This window comes from Alosa alosa, chromosome 18 (assembly GCF_017589495.1).
Source record: "Alosa alosa isolate M-15738 ecotype Scorff River chromosome 18, AALO_Geno_1.1, whole genome shotgun sequence".
NCBI classification, from domain to species: Eukaryota; Metazoa; Chordata; class Actinopteri; order Clupeiformes; family Clupeidae; genus Alosa; species Alosa alosa.
The window spans coordinates 22,902,176-22,923,930 of NC_063206.1; the positions used below are offsets into that span (position 1 = coordinate 22,902,176).

Consider the following 21,755-nt stretch of genomic DNA (forward strand, 5'->3'; position numbering starts at 1 on the left):
CATGAATCTCATGAAGCAGACGCGAGGGCCCCCACTGGACTTCAGTGTCAGCGAGAAAAATGCCCACTGCCACACGGACGAGATCCTGTGAGTTGACAACACTCATACTTGCGAGCGCGCACGCACGCACGCAAGCACGAAGCACGCAAGCACGCACGCACGCACGCACGCACGCACGCACACACACACACACACACACACACACACACACACACACACACACAATCCCTTTCCCACACACACACACATGCCACATAAACACACAAAAGTGAAAAAATAGACACAATCCAGTCACACACAAACACACATGCTTCAAGCTAATGTGTCCTTGTGGTTTCAGGGTGAAGGTCCGAGGCAATGACAAGCTGCTATGTCTGAGCCCGACTGGCAGGCAGGGCAAACGCCTGCTGAGATGCTGGAGGAGGTGAGCAGGGTGTGTGTGTGAGTGTGTGTGTTTGTGTGTATGTGTGTGTGTGTGTGTGTGTGTGTGTGTGTGTGTGTGTGTGTGTGTGTGTGTGTAATACAAGATATACATGTGACTGAAGCCTGTCTGTCTGTCTCCTCCTGCAGGGTGAACAGCCAAGGCAAGGACAAAAAGCAGTGCCTGAGAACCCGTAAGAACCGAAGGAACCGCCAGAACCACAAGAACCAGAGGAAGACAAAAAAGGCCACATCTTAGAACCACAAATAACTGCTAGAGCCGAGGGAACTCTAGACTGAACAATTGCAGTCCCTGGCTCTCACTCCCCGCTGCCCCTCCCCACAGCCCCGGTAGTGACGTGGTAACAACTATGATGACCTGACATGCCGGTATGAGTTGGGTACATACTACTGAAGATTTTAGATGAGTGGCGTGACATGTTTTAAGAAGCCCCGGATTTCCCCCCTAAAATAGGAAGTTGGGTCACACTCCCATCAACACCCCTGCCCCCCGTCAGGATGGGGCCGATGGAGCTTGGAACCTCTCAGTAATACTTAGTGTCCCACTCCACCCTGGGAAGAGGACAGAAAGCAGTCCCTGAGAACCCTGGGAAGATGGGACAGAAAGCAGTGCCTGAGAACCTCAAAGAACCGCAAGTCGACGGAACCACAGGACAGAAAGCAGGAGCCAAAGACGGAACCACAGGACAGAAAGCAGTCCCTGAGAACCTCAAAGAACCGCAGGAGTCGACGGAACCACAGGACAGAAAGCAGTGTCTGAGAATCTCAAAGAACCGCAGGAGCTGACGGAACCACAGGACAGAAAGCAGTGCCTGAGAACCTCAAAGAACCGCAGGAGCCGACGGAACCACAGGACAAAAAGCAGTCCCTGAGAACCTCAAAGAACCGCAGGAGCCGACAGAACCGACTGGAGCACTGGAGGAGGCAGACGCCACAACAGCAATAGAACCCACTGCATCACACACTCACCAACTGCATGGTGTGAGTGTGTGTGTCACACTAATATAATACACAAACACAAACCTGCTTGAAAAATGGAAAGAGGACGACAGCAGCTCAGGACCCTGCTCTCACACTCTTACACACACTCTCACACACACTTGCTTGTGTGTGTTTGATTGTGAAATAGCACTAGCCATTGCCTGGCCTTTTAAAGCACATTCCAAACTGTTGTCACTGAAACATATAACTTATTACAGCAAGAACCCACCCTCAGTGCCACTGCTATTCAGAGGACGAGCATAGCACACACACACACACACACACATTGCTCCATACCATTCAGAAGATGAGCAGCACACACACACACACACACAACACAAAACAGCAGGCGACACACATAGCTTTGGGAGACTGTATGCCTGCAGACTGTATTTATTTATCCTTTTTTGTACATCTTTTTCTAAAAAAAAGTTAATACAAGTTAATAAAGATACAAACAATAATGCCTTGTTCCACTGTTTTCATTTTGTTCTATATAGTGCAATGTGCGTACAAACCATTGCCATTCTTGTAGAATACCCGTAGTCCAATTACATGCCCACAGGTAGGCCTTCTTTTAAAATGTCATGATAGTTGGAAAAAACATTATGCCAATTAAGCATTCAATGATGTTTAGAATAATCATTCAGGAAACAATTTAAGGATCATTGCATTTTACTTTTTTTAAAGATCAAAATGATATAGCCCTAACACTAAAAGCTGTTTTGACTATGGCTATGTTGACTATGGCTATGTTAAAGGGGAACTTGGCAACTATTTCAACGTAATAAACCCGTTTAGAAATCATTTGGATGGTTAAATTACCTGTTCCGGTGAAAATGGTGACTTTCCTCGCTGCGCCTAGCGTCCCCAGGCGTTTTAAATCGTGTTTCTTACCTTGTAACATCCACATAGTTCTGCCAAACTTATGCTAACCGTTCGCTAGCTTGTAAACAAATCCATGTGCTTTATTGTTATCTTTTCCCACAGTTTGAAATAGCATAATGCACAATTTCTCCAGCAGAGGGGGAAATCCTGCCAAGTTTCCCTTTAAGTCTATGTTTAATTCAAGAGCTTGATTGTTACGGCCCAGGCTTGCATGGCCAGCAAACATGAAAGGGACACCAACACCAGATGAAACTTCAATACATACATCTACTGAACTATATAAATGGATGCAAGGTGCATGGAAGGAGAGTCTGTGTGTCCAAGTGAGTGGACGTTGCTGTCTTGGTGTGTGTGGGTGTAGGGGTGAGTGCAAGTCTCTGTAACTGAGTGCAAGAGTCAGAGAGTGTCCAAGAGAGTCAAAGACTGAAGTGAGGCTGATCTTCAGGCCAATATAGCCCACACCCAATCCCAATCCCGCAGTCTCCCCACAGTTAATGCATAGGCCTCTACAAAGACAGTATGGAGCGCAGAGAGTCCTCACAATGATAGAAGATGCTGAACATACACATTTTGTGTACTGACTGACTCATTGTTATATTAAATTGGCAACTACCAATCTTTCCCAAAACAGTCTCTGGCATAAGGGATGTCATGCTCTGTACTGTGTCTTTGGCTGAAATGACCAGAGTAGGCTAGCCCATCGCTAAATGGCCTTTATGAGTGCGGCACTCTGAAACCGCCCTTATTTAAGACTGTGTAGTGGGAATGGTCACTTGTTAATTCAAAGTCCAAAGACAGTCCAAAATATAATATACCGCGCATAAATTTGAGGATCATGAAAACGTGCACGAAATTCACATTCCTAACTCTATAGAACCAAGACCTTAGCATATGTGGTGAAATTCTGAGCTATGCCCATAGACTTCAATGGAGCAGTCGCTGCCTCTGCTCTGCATAAAGGGGGATCCGGGTTCCCGGAAGTGGCTCCTGATGAAATATCTTGCTCCGCCTTAACAATCTTTGGTTACAGCTACACCTCTCGACCTGTAGTATGTAGTAAGAACCATAGTTGCTGGAGACGACGTAACCCTGATGACGGAACATGCAGAGGACAGATGGATGAGAGGTAGCCATTAAACGATCCCATAACATTGCTGTGGGATACCATACCATACCATTGCTGGAGGCTACAATTGCACATTACTGGACAACGTTATGTGGTACAATGGAAAGTGAAGTGTTGTGGACTACAACAGAGCGGCCTGTGGTGAAGTGTTATGGTGACCACAATCATCTGTGTTGTTATTATTTGTGAATTTACATGTAGCCTAATGCTAATGTGTCAGCACAGATTCTTTCGAACACCTGTTAAGTTATCTGGTGATAAAGCTTTTGAATGCCAATGATATTGTTATGTGAGGCTAGCATTGTAATTGTTATAAAAGGATAATGTTACATTGTAGTGGATGTTAAGTGTGTTTGGATGAAGCATCTGCTAATTATACACATAGCTAACGGTATATGGACTCTACAGCCCATTATGATGTGGTGAAGTGACTGTGCTGTGGCAGACTGTAGCGTGTGTGCTTTACATGATAGAGGTCAGGGGTTCAAGACTGAGTTGATGGGTGTGAGGTGAGTATGCCTGTGGAGTGGGGTTTGTGTTGTATCTTGTCTGATCACAAGCTATGTTTAGCGGGTGTGTAAGTTAGGCTACTCTTAGTTTTTATATGATCTTGATATTTGAACACATAGCTGAATTATGTTGGTACAATGACATTGGAGAATGCTGCTGTGAAGTTGAGTAGCCTCTCGCTTGGAGAACTTTAAGACCTCTGGGACTTGGCGGAGAAGTGAGCATGCAGAGTGCTGTGGTCAGTGTCAAAATGTGACATGATTTTCACTGATTTACCTTGTCCTTCATGGCCCAGGTATGGGTAGGCCTGTCATGGGAGCCGGAAAAATGGTAAGTTGCCTTTGCTTTGTGACCTTTCAATCTGTGTATGTATTTTGATGTCATGGCTCATAGGAAACGTGTGTGTGTGTGTGTGTGGGAGGGATCATGGGGAGAAAGTGATGGTGGAAAGTTAAGTACATTTCCCCTCACCCCCACCAAACTAAAAGAAATGTAAAAACATAAACGAAAAGGAAAAAAAACAGGGAATGTGGCAGGGAATTGTGGGGTTTGGGTGTTTAGGGGCCAAACATATGTGCAACTAATTCCCAGTGTGCTTCCAGGCCAGCAGGAAGGGTGCAGCAGCCACTGGAATGACCCTTCCACCTCCTCCACTAACAGCTCCTCATCAGCCGGCAGTGGGATGTGATCCTGAAGGGCCATGTTGCAGAAGCGCCGCTACCAAAACTACACTGCACGCCTTTGCAGGATGGAGCTTCAGACCACCAGCGGATTTGCTCACACACCTTTCCACATGCCCAGGGCCCTCTCCACAACAACGCGGGTCCGGCTATGGGCATTGTTGTACCGCGCCTCTGCCTCGCTGTTGCATGCTTGTATGATCATAGGGGGTTGATGGAATGAAGTAGGTCTTGAAATGTCAGTGCACTCAAATAGACATGCATTTGAAAACAACAGTATAGACTTTGCTACTATCTCAGCAGCAGAAGGCAACAACATGAGCAGGTCTACAGTAACTGTGTGTGTGTGTGTGTGTGTGTGTTGGTACAGCTGGCGCAGATCCTTCAACCATTTGAGCATTGAAACATTTGTGCTATGTGAACTGTCATTTTGTGGTTGTGATTCAACACACAACTTCATAACTAGAATGGATGAAAAGTAATTGTAAAAAAAACGGTATCTGTGCATTTAAAATATCATGAAATACTTGTGTGTGGTAACAGTATTCAGTTTTCAGTGTCACAATGAAAACACATAACAAGGGCAACATTGGAAAAATGCTGCATAAAGGCATGAAAATATTCCATTGAAATGAAGGGCAATCATAAAGTAAAGTATTCATTTATATAGCCTTTTTTAGAACAGAGTGAAACCCAAAGCACTTACACAACAACATGTTGTTCAACATTGTTCATATTACATATCCATATTTTTTTCTGCTCTTACTGTAAGGTTACTGCTAAGATACTGCACATATTTATATTTCATTTATATTACTCTAAACCACCTTCTGCAAACCAACTGTATACTACTGTCTACACTGCACTATATTTCTTGTCCTGTCCATGCACCACCTGTCTATACTTTATATATCACATTGCACTTTTCTGCCTTTTTGGCACTTCTGGTTAGATGCAAACTGTATTTGGTTGTATTTGTACTTGTGCTCTGCACAATGACAATAAAGTTGAATCTAATCTAACCATGTCAATTTTCATAGAACATAATATACATTTATACTAAGCCTAGGCTAGTAAGCATATGGTCTCTAATCAGTAGTTAAAACTAGGACTACAGGTTCTAAACGATCATAGGAATATTTAGTGATTGAGCCTATCCAAGATTCCAACACCATTGTTAATTGATCATTATCCAGGCCCGAACCTACGACTACAAGATCCGAAATGCAGAGGTCTATCCTTTCACGCCACCTTGTCACGCTACAACAAATGAAAATATTGGCCAGTATTTAGCCTATGTAGTAGCCTGGGTGTTCCCATGCTGCCTTGCGCGCGATTTGATTCACGCTGCTGAGGCAGCCTGGAGACCATGGAGCAAATTTTCGCCTGAGATAGGGGACCAATCACAGAACAAGGGGGAAAGCAAGACGATGATGAGCTATGCGCAGACGCATTTGATAGACATCCGTGGCACCCAATAAACGGATCTGGGCATTTTTTTCAAATACGAGAAAATTAACGTTTGGTTCCCAGACCACGTCTCATTGAGAAGTGGTGGCGCTAGCCAGGCTACCTATGTAGGCTATTCGGTGTGTTTCATTAAATGTGTAACTTATTTGTTCACATTTGCTCGGTTGGCGATTTATGCTTCACTGATTAGGCTAATTAGTAGGCTACGTTCAATAGACTGTGATGTTATTATAAAAATTATCATTATTATGCCTATTATTATTATTAATAGCCTAATATATATATATTTTTTAAAAGCATACATAGCCTAGAGCCTATTGAAATTACTGCCTATTGCTGTAATAAGTATTATCATCATCATCATTATTATTATTATTATTATTATTATTAATGATATTATAACTGCTGGGCCCAGGAAACGTCATGCAATGTCAAATTTCATTACTTTTACGTGACTTCATGCGTTCGGCTCTAACCGACATAGCCCGACATTCTCCTAAACACATCTGCAACCATTGTAGTTCGAACTATGTTGGTTGAAACCAACATGGTTCAAACTAACAAAGTACTATGTAAGTACAACGGTTTTGGGAAACAGTCGTAACTTACATGTTGGTTAGTTGAACGATGCATCGTACCACGCTAACCTCCGTAGTTGTACGGGAAATGCACCCCAGATCGGTTAGCGGATCTGTAGTTCGATGGAATGAGACATAAGAAACTACAAATTTCACTTGCATCTGATGAACATATTTTACCTTGTCTGTGGACATCGTTATTTGCAAAGCCAGTGCTGGATAATAGCGTGTGTACGACAGAGGAAAAGTTATTTGATGTTGCTTTAAGAGTGTATAATGTATCTTGAAACATTATATATGGCAAGAGTTTGACATGCTTATTGTTCAGACCTACACTCCTGAATCCAGAATATGTTTCACACACTTTGTTGGCTTTTTACTGGAATAAAGACAGAATGCTGCATTAACCAAAGAAACATCCTTTTTTTCAAGTTAAGATCCACTGAATGTGTTTTTATGCCAGCAAAATGCATCCAGAGGCAATCTCTACTGAGGTCAGACATGATGCCTTAACGTTATTTCTCATATTTCACATCAAAACACCTTGACACAGCACTAACTTGTGCTACATTCTGTAGGTGTGCACTGACTGAATGCTTGCTGTGTGTGGGAAGGGGGAGAGGAGTGGCTACAGCGGCAAGAGACGATAAACGCTTCTTTTAACAATACCTTTTGCATTTCTTATTCAACCAACTCGACACTGCGGCCACTTGTGCCCTTACCAGGACACCAAGATACCAAGACGTACGATTTGATAGATATGCGAAGAAGTAAAAGACAGATGGGCAAACAGACATACAGACCCAGATAGCAAGGGGTTGGCAGACCACTGTCGGCCCACTGGGGGCAGATCTGGCGGTCCGCTGGCATTTTGCTCATCGGTTCTCTGGCGGGTTGCAGACAAATTGCCCAATATTTTGCCACTATTGATCTAAAATCTTTTTCATTTCTTCAGTTACTCCATATATCATTTTAATAACCTTTCTTAATATTCATGACAAGTTAAATTTAAAGAGATGGTGGTCCAACGGCGGACCACAAGTGGCACGCCACCGGCGGCATACCACCAGCGGTCCGCTATCTGCCAATCTGATTTTGCTATCTGGGGACAGATGTTCTTGGAGTTACGTAACAGGCAGATGGAATAATTTCCGCATTGTTGAGCCTATAGTGTATTTTCTGAGCAGATGTGTGTGCCAGTGGACATTGAGCATATTGTCCACTCTGCGTGAGTGTGTGTGTGTGTGTGTGTGTGTGTGTGCGTGTGGATGTGTTTTTTGGTCTGGCATGTTCTGACTGAAAGAGTAAGTTGGAGAAGGGGAGGTGGCAGATTTCCACATCATGTTTACACAAAGACACGCACACACACACACACACACACACACACACACACACACACACACACACAGACATTATGAAGGGCAGGGGCTCAAGTGGGAAAAAAGGCACAAAATGAATGCAATGAAACACATGGGTAATATAGGATAGTAGCAAATCTCTGACTTTCAGATTTATTAAAATCCCTCACTCTCAAATGCACACTCACACAAATGTTTTATATGCTAGGCTAAGACAAATGCAGAGACAAAGCTATACATTCCCCTTAATTATTAGATAGGTGCTGCTGTTCGCGGGTTCAAGTCCGGGCGTGTGCAGGACTGAATTGCGCAGGTTCAACACGACGCAGGTTACACAATATCAAACATGTTTGATATTATCGCAAGTCTTTTAGTCGTGGCTCATGCAAATAGTGACGTGAACATTGAACAATGTAAAAACCAATAGTGACCCCGCTCCAACACCAAACAGGAAGGGACAAAGTAGGCGACAGCTGTAGCCTATTCATTGGTTTCATCAGGTTTCTTGCCACAGGTGCATTAATCAAGCACCATGCAGTCTGCATTCATAATCTAGGTGCTTGATTTTATACACCTGTGGCAAGGGACCTGATGAAACCATGAATATGATAATTTGTTATTTTGTTTCTTATAAATTATTAGTCGGCTATTCTACGTGACCGAACAACTCTATATCAGTTAGGGATGTCATGCATTAAACAATGCTGCAGAAACACAAAAATATGACTTTGATATAGGCTATCATTTGAGTTCCTGTTGATATCTAATGCATGACGGGAAATTATTTAAAGGAATCTAATTTCAGTCTTGCAATTGACCCTGCAAGATCCCAAGTCGTTGTAAAATCATAGTCTGTGACTAGTCTGTGACTTAAAGCTCTATGACTTGTCTTTAGATGTGAGAGGGTCTGAGACTGTAGTCTTTCAAAAATCGTTTCCAAATCTTTGCAAAGTCTTTCAGTGTAAGGAGGGCTTTGAGTGCTTTGTTTGGTGTGGAGTAGCTAAGCAGCAGGGTCATTCCAGCCATTCTTGACTGGGTCGGGGTGTGGCCGAAAAACATGCTGCATGTAGAATCTTGCTCTTGCGTGTGGGATTTGGGACACTAAACTGCATGTATACAGAGAGGGGCAACAAAAGTCTAATCTCCCGACCTCATACACTGTGTTCCAAATTAATATGCAAATTGGATTTAACCACGTCAATTCCCATACAAATTTCAAGTTTTTGCCAGAAATTGTACTGTGCCTACTTACGAGGGCATTGTTTCCACCTCTTTTGGGGCCTACCATCAAATGTTTAACCTCTATAGAAAGCTGAGAACCTGTAGTTTTCGTAGGAAACAGGTCAAAATAACTGTGTGATGTACTGACACAGAGTTACAGAGGCTAGAATATAGTTTTTTCTTTCTGCCGGATTACAAGCATCTCTGAACTGACCACATTTCAGTCCTCTAGGTCACTTGATATCACTTACAGTATAGGGGTGTAACGGTTCATGTATTCGTATCGAACCAAAACAGTACGGGCGTCACGGTTCGGTGCATGAATACACAGTATAAAAATACATAAAACTTGTGTGCGGATTAATTAATGTCATGCGCAATTACTGTTAAGTAGCGAGAGTTACGGGAGTTCTTTAGCGACACCTAACACTAATCTGTAGCCTCGCCTTAGCTCTGAAGCTCTGATTGGCGCCTATGGTTTTTTTTGTCAGGTCGTCGGTCGAGTCCGTCAGTCATTAGCAGCACTAAGGTTAGACCCACAAGAGTTAGAGGATCCGCTGGTCTCTTTAAGATCGCAAGTTTGAGAACTTCAGTTACAGTAACGTTAGTACAGGCGAAAGAGTGGTGGATAAGATGAAACTGTGTGTCGGCGTTGTTCAGCAGTTGTTGGGTATGTGAGTGGAAAAAATGCTACACATATTCGAAGCCATCACCCAGATGATGTAGGCTACCAATCACTGAAACGAGGGGAAAAAATATACAACTAAACACAGATGTTGAAGATCTTGCTTAAGTGGATTTTTAAAAATCATTTTTCTATGTAATTTGCCCTTTCAGAAATAAGAGATGCTGTAGGCCTATTTTCAGTTTTATAGCTGATTGTCTTATTTTGTTTACAAGTTACAGATGGAGTCTGGGTACTTATTGTACTGTTTAGCCTACATCTTACACACTTCAGGCTGTTGCAGATAGCTCAGGGAAGAGACTGTGTGACACTAGGTGGTACAGCCTGAGACATGTACAAAAAAAAATGCTTTATGCATTTTTGTTTTGCTTTTCCCTCCATTGTACCGAACTCGTACCGAACCGTGATGTCCGAACCGAGGTATGAACCGAACCGTGACTTCTGTGTACCGTTACACCCCTATTACAGTAGAAACACAACTGAGCCCTAGCAACAGGTCTTGTGAAGCTGTGTGCAAAAGTAGATCAATATAGAATGAAAATGGAATAAATGAGGGCTTTAGACCATTATTTGCCAAGGTATGCTCATGCGTTTTGTGAAATGCCTATGGAAACGCCCCATACAGTAGGACTTTTGGTTATCCAAAATACTGACAATCAAATGCTTACTGCACATGAACCCCTTTGTGTAGAAGCATAACCCTGGGCTCAAATGAAAGGTAATACTTTGAGGTTTCTTGTGGACTATTTAAATTGTATGTCAGGTGTTCTGATATAGACTGACTAACACAAAATATGGAATAATTACACAGGTCTCTATTTTTGCATTTACTTTGTTGTTTCAATGAGTGTGTATAACATAGCACATCTGCAAAACTAATATTGGATAATACAACATGAAGATTCAATTTCTATAGATTCCTGTGAATATTTCAATACCCAATATGCTGCATCTACTTATTGCTAAGGATACACACTGCAGCTAGAAGGTCTAATCTGAGAATGTAAAGCACTATACAGATTGTACATGAAAAAAGTTTGTACATGATCATTTGTACATGAAAAGTCAGTTTTTGTCAAATAGTGTATAACATTACTATGCTACAGAGCAATATGGTGCATACAATTGATTTAGAATGTTAGGGGAGGGGGGTAATCGTCCCACTGGCGGGACACTGATTAAGTGTCATAAACATTTATTTATTTATTTTTCAATTAAACTCATGGATGGTATTGTGTCTCAGGACTCTTTGGGTCATTGAAATCAATCTCAGACACCTGTGATAATTAGTTTGCCAGGTAAGCCCAATCAAAGGAAAACTACTTAAGAAGGATGTTTCACATTATTAAGCATGACACAGGTTTCAAGCAATATGGGAAAGAAAAAGGATCTCTCTGCTGCTGAAAGGCATGAAATTGTGCATTACCTTGGACAAGGTATGAAAACATTGGATATTTACCGAAAACTTATGCGTGAAGAAATTTGTCGCTGATTCAGAGCACAAGCGGGTTCATGCAGACAAAGGCATAATAAGGAAGGTTTCTGCCAAAAAAATTCATAGGATTAAGAGAGCTGGGGCCCATTGCACAAAACTAGGATCAGGGATTAAGCCGGGATATCTTGGTTATCCTGGCTTAATTTATCCGGTTGGGGGCATTTGATAGGGGGCAGCAGGATATGTTATGGAATAAGTCACCATGGCGATTTATTCTGTCGAGATAGCCTAGTCAGGCTAAATTCCAGGATCTATTTAATCTCATCCCTTATCTCAATCAGCAGTCACCACAAACGGAAACCAATACTTATTCCACTGCCCACCACACATTGTTATCACATATAACTAGACACACTGTCATTATTTAAACATTTGTGATCATTAATTAACTTTTACATACTCGCCATTCCCGACCCGTCATGCAACAATGTGACGTCACAGGAGCACCGTAACCATTTTGCGCACGGTGTTCGCGACACTAGTTGCAATATTCTCCTAAACAGAGGTGTTGCTGTTTGTTGCTGTTGTGAAAAGGCTATCGCTAACTACTTTACACGTAGAAGAAGCAATGAAGCCGCTCTAGTTGCCATGGTGAATCAGTGAATCTGTGATCGGTAGCGGGGTCTATTTGAGGGAGCCGTGAGCGTGCACTTATCCAGGATAGGTTTCATCTGGCTTGATGAATCCGTGTCTGCTCATCCTGGCTTGGTCTTTGTGCAACCAATTAAGCCTGTGCGCTCTTGTTTTGGATTCATTGAGCGCAGCTCAGTAACTTATTCTGGATGTCTTAATTCTGCTTTTGTGCAATGGGCCCCAGCTGCTAAAATGGCATTGCAAAGCAGCAAACAAGTATTTGAAGCCGCTGGTGCCTCTGGAGTCCTGCGAACCTCAAAGTGTAGGATCCTCAATAAGTTTGCAAGTGTGCATAAACCTATTCGGCCACCCCTAAACAATACTCACAAGCAGAAATGGTTGCAGTGGGCTCAGGAATACATGAAGACTAATTTTCAGTTTTGTTTATGGATGAGTGCCGTGCCACCCTAGATGGTCCAGATGGATGGAGTAATGGACGGCTGGTGAATGGCCACCATGTCCCAACAAGGCTGAGACGTCAGCAAGGAGGTGGCGGAGTGAGGAATCATGGGGAGAGAGCTGGTAGGCCCCTTTAGGGTCCCTGACGGTGTGAAAATGACCTCGGCAAAGTATGTAGAGTTTCTGACTGACCACTTTCTCCCGTGGTACAAAAAGAAGAACCGTGCCTTCCATAGCAAAATCATCTTTATGCATGACAATGCATCCTCTCATGCTGCAAAGAATACCTCTGCTATGGGCATATAAAAGGAGGGAAACTCATGGTGTGGCCCCCATCTTCCCCTGACCTCAACCCTACTGAGAACCTTTGGAGCATCATCAAGCAAAAGATCTATGAGGGTGGGAGGCAGTTCACATCCAAGCAGCAGCTCTGGGAGGCTATTCTGACATTGTGGCAGCTATGGGAGGCTATTCTGCAAAGACATTAAAGCAGAAACTCAAACATAAAACAGAAACACAAGTTCAATGGATGCAAGAATTGTGAAGGTGATATCAATGAAGGGCTCCTATGTTAACATGTAACTTGGTCTGTTAAGATGTTTTTGATCAAAAATCAACAAATGGCCATTTTTAGTTCTTTACAACCTATAAAATGTCTGAGCAGCCGTGGCCTACTGGTTAGCGCTTCGGACTTAAAACCGGAGGGTTGCCAGTTCGAACCCCGACCAGTAGGCACGGCTGCAGTGCCCTTGAGCAAGGCACCTCACCCTTCACTGCTCCCCGAGCACCGCTGTTGTTGCAGGCAGCTCACTGCGCCGGGATTGGGATAAATGCAGAGACCAAATTTCCCTCACGGGATCAAAAGAGTATATTTACTTATACTTGAAACTCTGTTGTGCATAATAATTTGGAACAGTGCATTTTGAGTTTTTTATTTTTGAAAAAAATACTGTTATCATTGGTTGGTTTGTTCAATAAAATTTAAATTATACTCTTAACAGTTGATGACTTATACTGACTGTCATTTGCATCAACTATTTAGGAAAATCTGAGAAAAATGTAATTTGCATTATAATTTGGAATGCAGTGTATTTAAGCACTCGAGAAAAATGGGTACTGTTTCTTCTTGAAGAAAAAGTTCAGGGGCTCAAGCCCCCTGTGTGCAACATGCCTGCACACAGCCACAAACAATGGACTTCCTCTTAAACCATGAGGTAGACTTCTGGAAACGGTCCAATAAGAAAATCTGTGAGAGGCGGGAACTTTCAGGTTTAACACACACCCCTCTACACGCACACACATACACTTAGACACACTCAAAACACACACACACACACACACACACACACATACACACATACATGTACGAACTCTCTTGCACTCTGACTGCAGACAGACATGGCTCGCAAGAGTGTGCTGCCAGTGCTGCTGCTGCTACTTCTACAAGGTCACTGGACTCAATGGACAGGTAAACAATAAACCCACACACACACACAGCCACACACACACACACAGACACACACACTAATCCACACACAGACACACACAAACACACACACACACACATACACATACACATACAAACACACACACACTAATTCACACACAGACACACACAAACACACACACACACATACACATACAAACACACACAAATCCACATCATCTATCTGTGTTGCTGCAAACTGGTTTGTTTTCCTGTGTAGAGCAAGGCGTGCAGGCCACAGCGGTGCCGGATGGGTGTGTGTGTGTGCGGGAAGTCATGTTGGTACCCTGGAGAAACATCTCTGACCTGAGCATCGTGTCTGACAACCCTCTCTGCAGAATACACATTATGTGAGTCCTGTCATTATTCTGTGTGTGTGTGTGTGTGTGTGTAAATGTGTGTTTGTAGCTGTTATGAATGTTTGGACATGTACATTGTGCGGATAAAATCGAGATTAAAGGATAACGGCACACACATACACACACACACTGTGAGTTGACTGTTGATTGTTGTCAGGAATGTAAGGCTGTGAATGCACCCACAATTCACCACACACACACACACACACACATATATACACACACACACACACACACTGTAACGTGACTAATCTGAATCTTTTATTTTTAAATTTAGAGATTCAATTGTCTCTGGGGTGCCAGGCAGTATTTGCTGCCAATTCAAATGTAGTCACAAGTTAGAGCTTAAACTATCACACAAATTAAACACAAAACACGTTTTATAAGTTTCAAATCATATATTGTGATAGTTTAAATTAAACCAAAAAATATTCATACACAACTTAAATAATCGATATCCCTCCATACAATCAAAAACAAAAATGCTATTTAAAAAAAAAAGGGAAAGTATGAGAGAGTCTGAGTCACTGAAGGAAAGTGAGTTGTGGAATATGTTGAATTAGTTGTATACTGGTGGAAGGGAAACGGAACTCGAGATGAGTGTTGAGTTACCAGCGGGAGACTAGCCAGGGGAGCTGCAGAGTAGGCCTACGACTTGAACCAGGGATCTTCGCAACACCGCCACAAGAGAAAGGGAAAAACATCTTGCCATGCTGCCGATCCATTCCGTCAGCGTAACAACAAAAGTAGTTTGAGCCGGTCCTATTTTGCTCAGGATCCGCACTGCTTCATAGTAATTCCTCAAAGGGATTAATCCACAAGGGTACGATCCAAGGAATCCAATGTAACTTATCCAGTGTGAATGTTCTGTTTTAAAATGCTCCCGCCCATGTCTCACATGCCCTCGGTAACTACCCTCTCCATAGAGCTCCTGTAATTAGCTTTTTTTTGCAGGTTAGGCTAAGCAGCCTTTTATCGCCAGCTGACTGGCGTGACGCTAACCTAATTGGCGCTTAAAGCAACCGGTTGGATAAGCCCAAAGTAATACATTTTTATTATAAAGAATATGGAGCGGTCCGCTACAACACACACACACACACAAACACATAAACACACACAGCGGTGTGAAATTACCCAGTACACGCAGAAAAACAATCAGATATTTAATATAACACACACATACACACATACACACACGGCCCTGTGAAATGATCCTGTACACTCATGCTTCAACACAAACAACATTAAATATCACAGATATACACATTATCACGGCAACAGCAAGGCCACGTGTAGAGCAAAATGTTGAAAAGCTAAGGTACAAGCCTGTAGGATCCCATTTCAAATTTGAGTCTGAGATCTTGATGACTTTGGGTTACAGGCTGTACTTCTGAACATGAAAATGATAGGGTTGAGCAAAGAAGGTATTTGAAAGGCTGAGAATCCTGGAGGCTCTGCTTGGTTGTTCCGCAGGCTGTACATTCTAAGCTGACATGTTTACCAAACACATAGTGAGGAACGAAGAAAAGTTGGCTGGCTGCATGCAAGACAATCATCACAAACACTACAAATTCCACGATGACCCTACCAATCACATCCACTTGTTTATCTCTCTGCACAGTGTGTATGAGCTAGTGTGTGCGTGTGTGTTTGTGCGTGTGTGTGTGTGTGTGTGTGTGTGTGTGTGTGCAGTGTTTCCGCTAGATTTTTTTTAACAGTGGTGGCAGGATTATTTAAAAAGCAACAGCAACTACATTGTGCGTCTGCCCTGATTCTGATACCATGGCGGTATTAATTAAACCGTGGCGGGCCGCCATGCTGAAATAAACGTAGAGGAAACACTGTGTGTGTGTGTGTGTGTGTGTGTGTGTGTGTGTGTGTGTGTGTGTGTGTGTGTTTATCAGTTTGCAAATAATGTGTCCTGTACGTGTCCATAACAAATGGGGAGAGAAAGAGAGACATAGAGAGAGAGATAGATAGAGAGAGAGAGAGAGAGAGAGAGTGTGTGTGTGTGTCATGAACTGTGTTCCTGTTGACAGAATCACACTGAAGGGGAAGCAGAAGGTGTGTCTGAACCCTGATTCTGACCAGGGCAAAAGACTTCAGAAATGCTGGAAAAAGTGAGTAACACACACACACACCCTCAGCAAACACTACATGTACACCCCCCCACCACACACAAACACACACACACACACACACACACACAGACTAATGGACCAGCAACAGAATACAAGGCCCTCATGTCTAGCCCTGGGTCAGCAGTACACTCACATATTTATACATGTTATTTCTTATATATTTCTTTTAACGAGACACCCTGCTCACAAGAGCCATCTGCCGGTTGTTTGGGTTATTGCAGCGTCATTGCAGCATCACTGGAGAAATACAAATTAAAGTCGTGTGACCTCGAGGGAAGCTGGCCAATTTGAAGTAATGCCCACTGTATTAGCACCAATTGGCTGGACCGCTGTTGATTTAGGTCAGTCACTTCAAGGGGGGTGAAAATGTATGTATTTGCTTATTTTGCATGATATATTTTTGATTATTTAATATTACTTTGTAAAAAGTAGCTTTCACTTTAACGTTAAAAAGGGGATTTTTGTAAATGATTGTAAAAAAGGCCAAATTAAATAGACAAAGATTCAATTTATTAAAGGCAATAAAAGTGGAAATATCCAAGGAGGTGAACACTTTTTATAGGCACTGTACATTGAAATAATTATGACTTAAAGAATAAGAGAAAATGGCCTCCAACTGTGGGATTGATCAACAGGCACCAGAACTGTTTATCAACTCTTTATCATTATCATTAGAGATTCACTGGTTATTGTGTCAGATTAGTTATTAGTCAGATTTGGTCAATAAAGGGAATAATGGCAGTATGATTTTTTTTGGGTGAATAAATGTAAAACTTTGTACATTTTAACTTGTAGATGAGGGTTTTATCACAATTTAGGTCAAACTGATGCTAAGGTTGTATACACAATACCATCAGTCTACCCATCAGACACACACCTAATACCAGTCTTTCAAGGCTTTTTTCAAGTTCATCTGTTTTTCATAGTGATATCACCAGTACAACAAATAAGCTGTTGAGTGGGGTACACTGCTCTCTTGTGGATCTAAAGATGAGATACATCACCACTCCAACTACAACAATGTCTCTATAAACACACACACACACACACACACACACACACACACTGATACAATCAGGTCTTAATCCATGACATGTTTCCGGTTGGAATAATTACACCCACAGCGTAAAAGTTCTGAAAGCAAGAGCGAGCAGAAGACAGAGCCGGTGAGCGGCCCGATGCGAACATCATTTCTGTGCTCTCAATCATAATTGTTACGGTTGTGATAACAGTTTTATTCACCACAAGATTATTTTTCACCGCTCCATTTCTGTATTTACGCTCTCGATTCCTAAATCTGCACTCGATTTCATTCTTTATGCGCTTGCATAATTAAGGCAGCTATCTAACTCCATAGTTTTGTATTCTGAGTCTGAGTGCATTGTATGTTTAATGGGGTTAACAATTCCCTTTGAAGATGCAATGGAGGAAGCCTTTGAAAAGAAGAAGCAAGCGAACGAGGATAGAAAACACACATAAGACCAGTGAAAATAGGTGTCAGAGGCTTTGTAGCTAGATCAACCCCATCACCACTGTTGAATTTTGTTTTTTAAGGAATGCCCATGACTGGGGAGCTCAGCAAATTAAGAGTAAAGTAAGTGCTGGTAACTCCTGTTCCTCACTGATCGAGATTCTTGATGTCTGATCTGAGCTGGGGCAGCTGTGGCCTACTGGTTAGCACTTTCGGACTTGTAACTGGAGGGTTGCCGGTTCGAACTCCTAAGTGCCCTTGAGCAAGGCACCTAACCCCTCACTGCTCCCCGAGTAGGGTTGCAAAGGGGCGGAAAATTTCCGGAAACTTTCCATGGGAAGTTAAACTGGGGAATTTTGGGAATATTCCAAATTGGAAACTTTCATGGAATTAAAGGAAATTATGGGAATTTACGGGAATTAACTGGGAATTTTTGGTAATTCATACTGTTTCATATACAAACATTAACATTTTGTTTCGTAATAAGCAATATGATTTGTTTGTTCGTATTTTCGCTTAGCTTAGCATACAAAGTTAGCTACCATGCTAGCGGGAATCCCATTCTCTACCTATAGTTTACTAGCCTGCTAAGCTATTATTGCCCAATTGCCCAAGATAAACCACGCCACTCAACAACAAAATCCGATTGGTTGGAACATTAACTGACTATCAATCTCTTCAGTTAAAATCCCAGAAAATGGTAAAATATATATATATATATATATATATATATATATATATATATATATATATATAATGACACAACATACCACCCTAACCAAACCTTATAGATTATTTAAGTTATATATAAATTGTCAATCTTAATCAGACAGATTAATTGTCCCATTACAGTTTATGCAAAATGACGTACACCCATTTGAATGAAGACAAAAGTGACGACAAGCCAATAACTGGGCAACTCTGTTTGCAAACTTCCCCCAGTTTCACACCAGTTATTCCCACATGAGATGACATTTTCACTGGGAATTTATTTTCCCCATGCACATGAACACACCATAGGTTTCCTTTATGTCTAGTAGCCTATGCTGATTGCTGTGTGCATGGGCTTGACGTATGTGCAGGGTAGAAATTTGACTGAAATTGCATTAAATCAGGTTGTTTTAACTAATCTTATGCTGCAAGATTGGGTTTTGTCCACTACATTTAAGTTCCCTGTTATAGACTAACTTGCCATATTAAAAATTCCCAGTTTATTCCCATTATTTCTCATTTATTCCCGTTAATTTCCATATATTCCCGTTAATTCCCATGGAAAGTTTCCAACTTTGAAAATTCCCGGAATTTTGCAACCCTATCCCTGAGCGCCGCTGTTGCTCACTGAGCTCACTGCGCCGGGATTAGTGTGTGCTACACCTCACTGTGTGTTCACTGTGTGCTGAGTGTGTTTCACTAATTCACAGATTGGGATAAATGCAGAGAACAAATTTCCCTTACGGGGACTAAAGAGTATATATACTTACTATACTTATACAAAGGATATTTTCCCAAGCATTAATAGCTTACTTCGCCGAATCAGTTACACAGTCTTTGCTAATCAATAAACAAAGTAGGCCTAGTTCATGTGTTGATTTGTAGACCTACAATAATCTCTAAAATAGGCACTGAATTCTGAGTTTTTCATTTTCTAATTAGATCTACATTTAAGTTTTAAAATGAATCATGGTGCAGCCTCTGAAAGTGAATTATTCTTGCGAGTAGCATATTTTAACATTGATTGTCATTACGCAATTATGTTAATTTTGAGAGCACTGATAGGCTATACAGTATAGTGTTTACATTTCCATTTGCGTCCCACCTGCATTATCTCTGCGCCCCTCATTTTTGTTGAGGCCACCTAAAATCTTACAGGCACACCTTAATTATAATTTCTGGCTACGCCCCTGCCATAGCTACTTTCACATAGATTTTCAAGTGCCTACTAGCCACCCCACATACCATTTTAATCCTATGAAAATGACAGAAAAACACAACCTCCCCTTGTTTAATCTTTCAAATCTTCAAGCCCATTATATGTGGAGAGCTCAAATATTGGTACAACATTAATGAAATATAGTATATAGAGAAAAAAACATTACTGTCACACTTCTCAATGCAAAAGTCATTGAGAATGCCATATAAACCTTTAATGGTTCAGTCATACTGAGAACATGTTTGCTTTCCACCCTACAAAGTTTGGACTGCTTATGAATGAAATACTTTTCATTATATTGATGGCCAAAAATTGCTTACCAGACAATGTGATTTTCAGGCTGTAAAACTGAGGTAATTTCAGGGGCTTAAAGTAATATGAAGACAGGTTTTGAACAGAAATATTTTACAGGCCTTGGTCTTAGAACTCATTCTTCATATAGTGTTGGTAAAGGTTACTTGCTCTTGCTGCTTGGGTTCTTTGGTTGAGCTATCAGGTTGTTGTGTGTAATGGCTGTTGGCTATTGGCAGCGCATGTTGTACCATGAAGGAGGGAATGACAGGTCCCGGGTACAACCGGTGCAGGTAGTGCCTGCCATCAGCTGTTTATATGGTCGTATCCAAAGCCCTACTGGGCTATAGGTGCAGTACATGCTCTAGTCTGGGTGTCTCGAGCCAATTGTGCATTGCTGCTGTATCCTGCGTCATGCAGAGTTATGTAAGATAGGCTTGATTGTTCATCGGACACTGTGTGAAGTCCTCACCATGGGAACTGAACATCTTTTCCTGTGTGTAGCTGAAATTCAAAGTGGCCATTCCTCATAGTCAGATGAGCTGCTGATTAAGGTACAGATGGTACAGATAGTGCCATCTAGAGGAGCTTAAGATGAGGCAAATAATCACATAACTGTACTCAGGCAACACATGCAGTATGTATCCACACACACACACACACACACACACACACACACACACACTACATGCACCACCTGTTACATGATGGACTGACAGTGTATTACTGTTCCCCTAAATCTGTAATTCATGCATAAAAGTTGACCATGTCCACCCAACTGTAATGTTCCTTATGATGGACAACAAATCTGCAATGCTTCCTCTCCTATCTTTCTCTTCCCCGCTCTTCTCTCCTCTCAAGGTTCAAGAAGAACAGAGACAGGAAGAGGGCATGTCTGAGACCAGCCAAGCCAAAAAAAAACAAGGCACACTAACTTCCCGTCAGCGCTACACAAACAAGACCGAAGTCGTCCTTCAACTGACTGCCTACAATATCAACCATCAACCGTTCACTTCACTAACCGTTTTAACTTAACTTTTATAATACTGTAATCCGTAATACTCTGTTGCATAGTGCCTACTCACATTCGCTCATATTCATATACTCGTATTGCTTTGTAATAAAAAAAAAAAAAAAAAATCCCCATAACAATATGCCTTGGTCTCATAAATAATGAAAGAATGTTAATATTGAATGGTCTGACACCATCCTTGTCTTCTGCTTTGTTATAAATTATTTAAGTCGTCCACCTAAAGCAACACACTACGTTTCGATGAGAGAGCTTCGTCCGTTTTTCCCTTAATTGCGCTGTCTGCGCCTTTATCCCGGGAAATAACAGTGCTGTCAAGTGTCGACGGTGAGTATATAATACCAGTAAATGCACTTCATTATAGAGGCAGCGGCGTGATTTACGACCCACGGTAAAACGCAAGAAATAAGGCAAGACACTTCTCCCTCTTCACAAATCCAAACGAAAGGCTTTTTAATCGAGCTAGTTTCTTTAAAGAAAAGTTGTCACGTTATCTTCGGGATCTATGAATTTGAAGAGGACACAGCTAAATCCCTTTTGTTTCAGATAAATAAACAAAACTGTCAGGGCACTAACTAACAG

The 21,755-nt window shown here is 41.9% G+C and overlaps 3 protein-coding genes across 4 annotated transcripts in view; 2 read left to right on the top strand and 1 right to left on the bottom strand.

Annotated features, from left to right (window-relative positions):
* LOC125311853 (C-X-C motif chemokine 9) overlaps positions 1–1,021 on the top strand; it is a 1,795-nt gene extending 774 nt beyond the window's left edge. Inside the window, exons 2-4 of the mRNA XM_048270216.1 lie at positions 1–87; positions 341–424; positions 571–1,021. The exon at positions 1–87 is cut by the window's left edge and continues 43 nt beyond it. Coding sequence (XP_048126173.1) covers positions 1–87; positions 341–424; positions 571–679 — 280 coding nt within the window. The 3' untranslated portion in view covers positions 680–1,021. The remainder of the gene's footprint in view (positions 88–340; positions 425–570) is intronic.
* Positions 1–21,755, bottom strand: part of rassf4a (Ras association domain family member 4a) — a 40,497-nt gene that overhangs the window by 18,271 nt on the left and 471 nt on the right. The gene's annotated exons all lie outside the window — the stretch shown is intronic.
* LOC125311854 (C-X-C motif chemokine 6-like) lies at positions 13,810–21,285 on the top strand. The gene is made up of 4 exons (XM_048270217.1): positions 13,810–13,933; positions 14,172–14,301; positions 16,350–16,430; positions 21,005–21,285. Exons 1-4 carry the CDS (start codon positions 13,864–13,866, stop codon positions 21,075–21,077), a joined length of 354 nt encoding a protein of 117 aa, XP_048126174.1. The 5' UTR covers positions 13,810–13,863; the 3' UTR covers positions 21,078–21,285.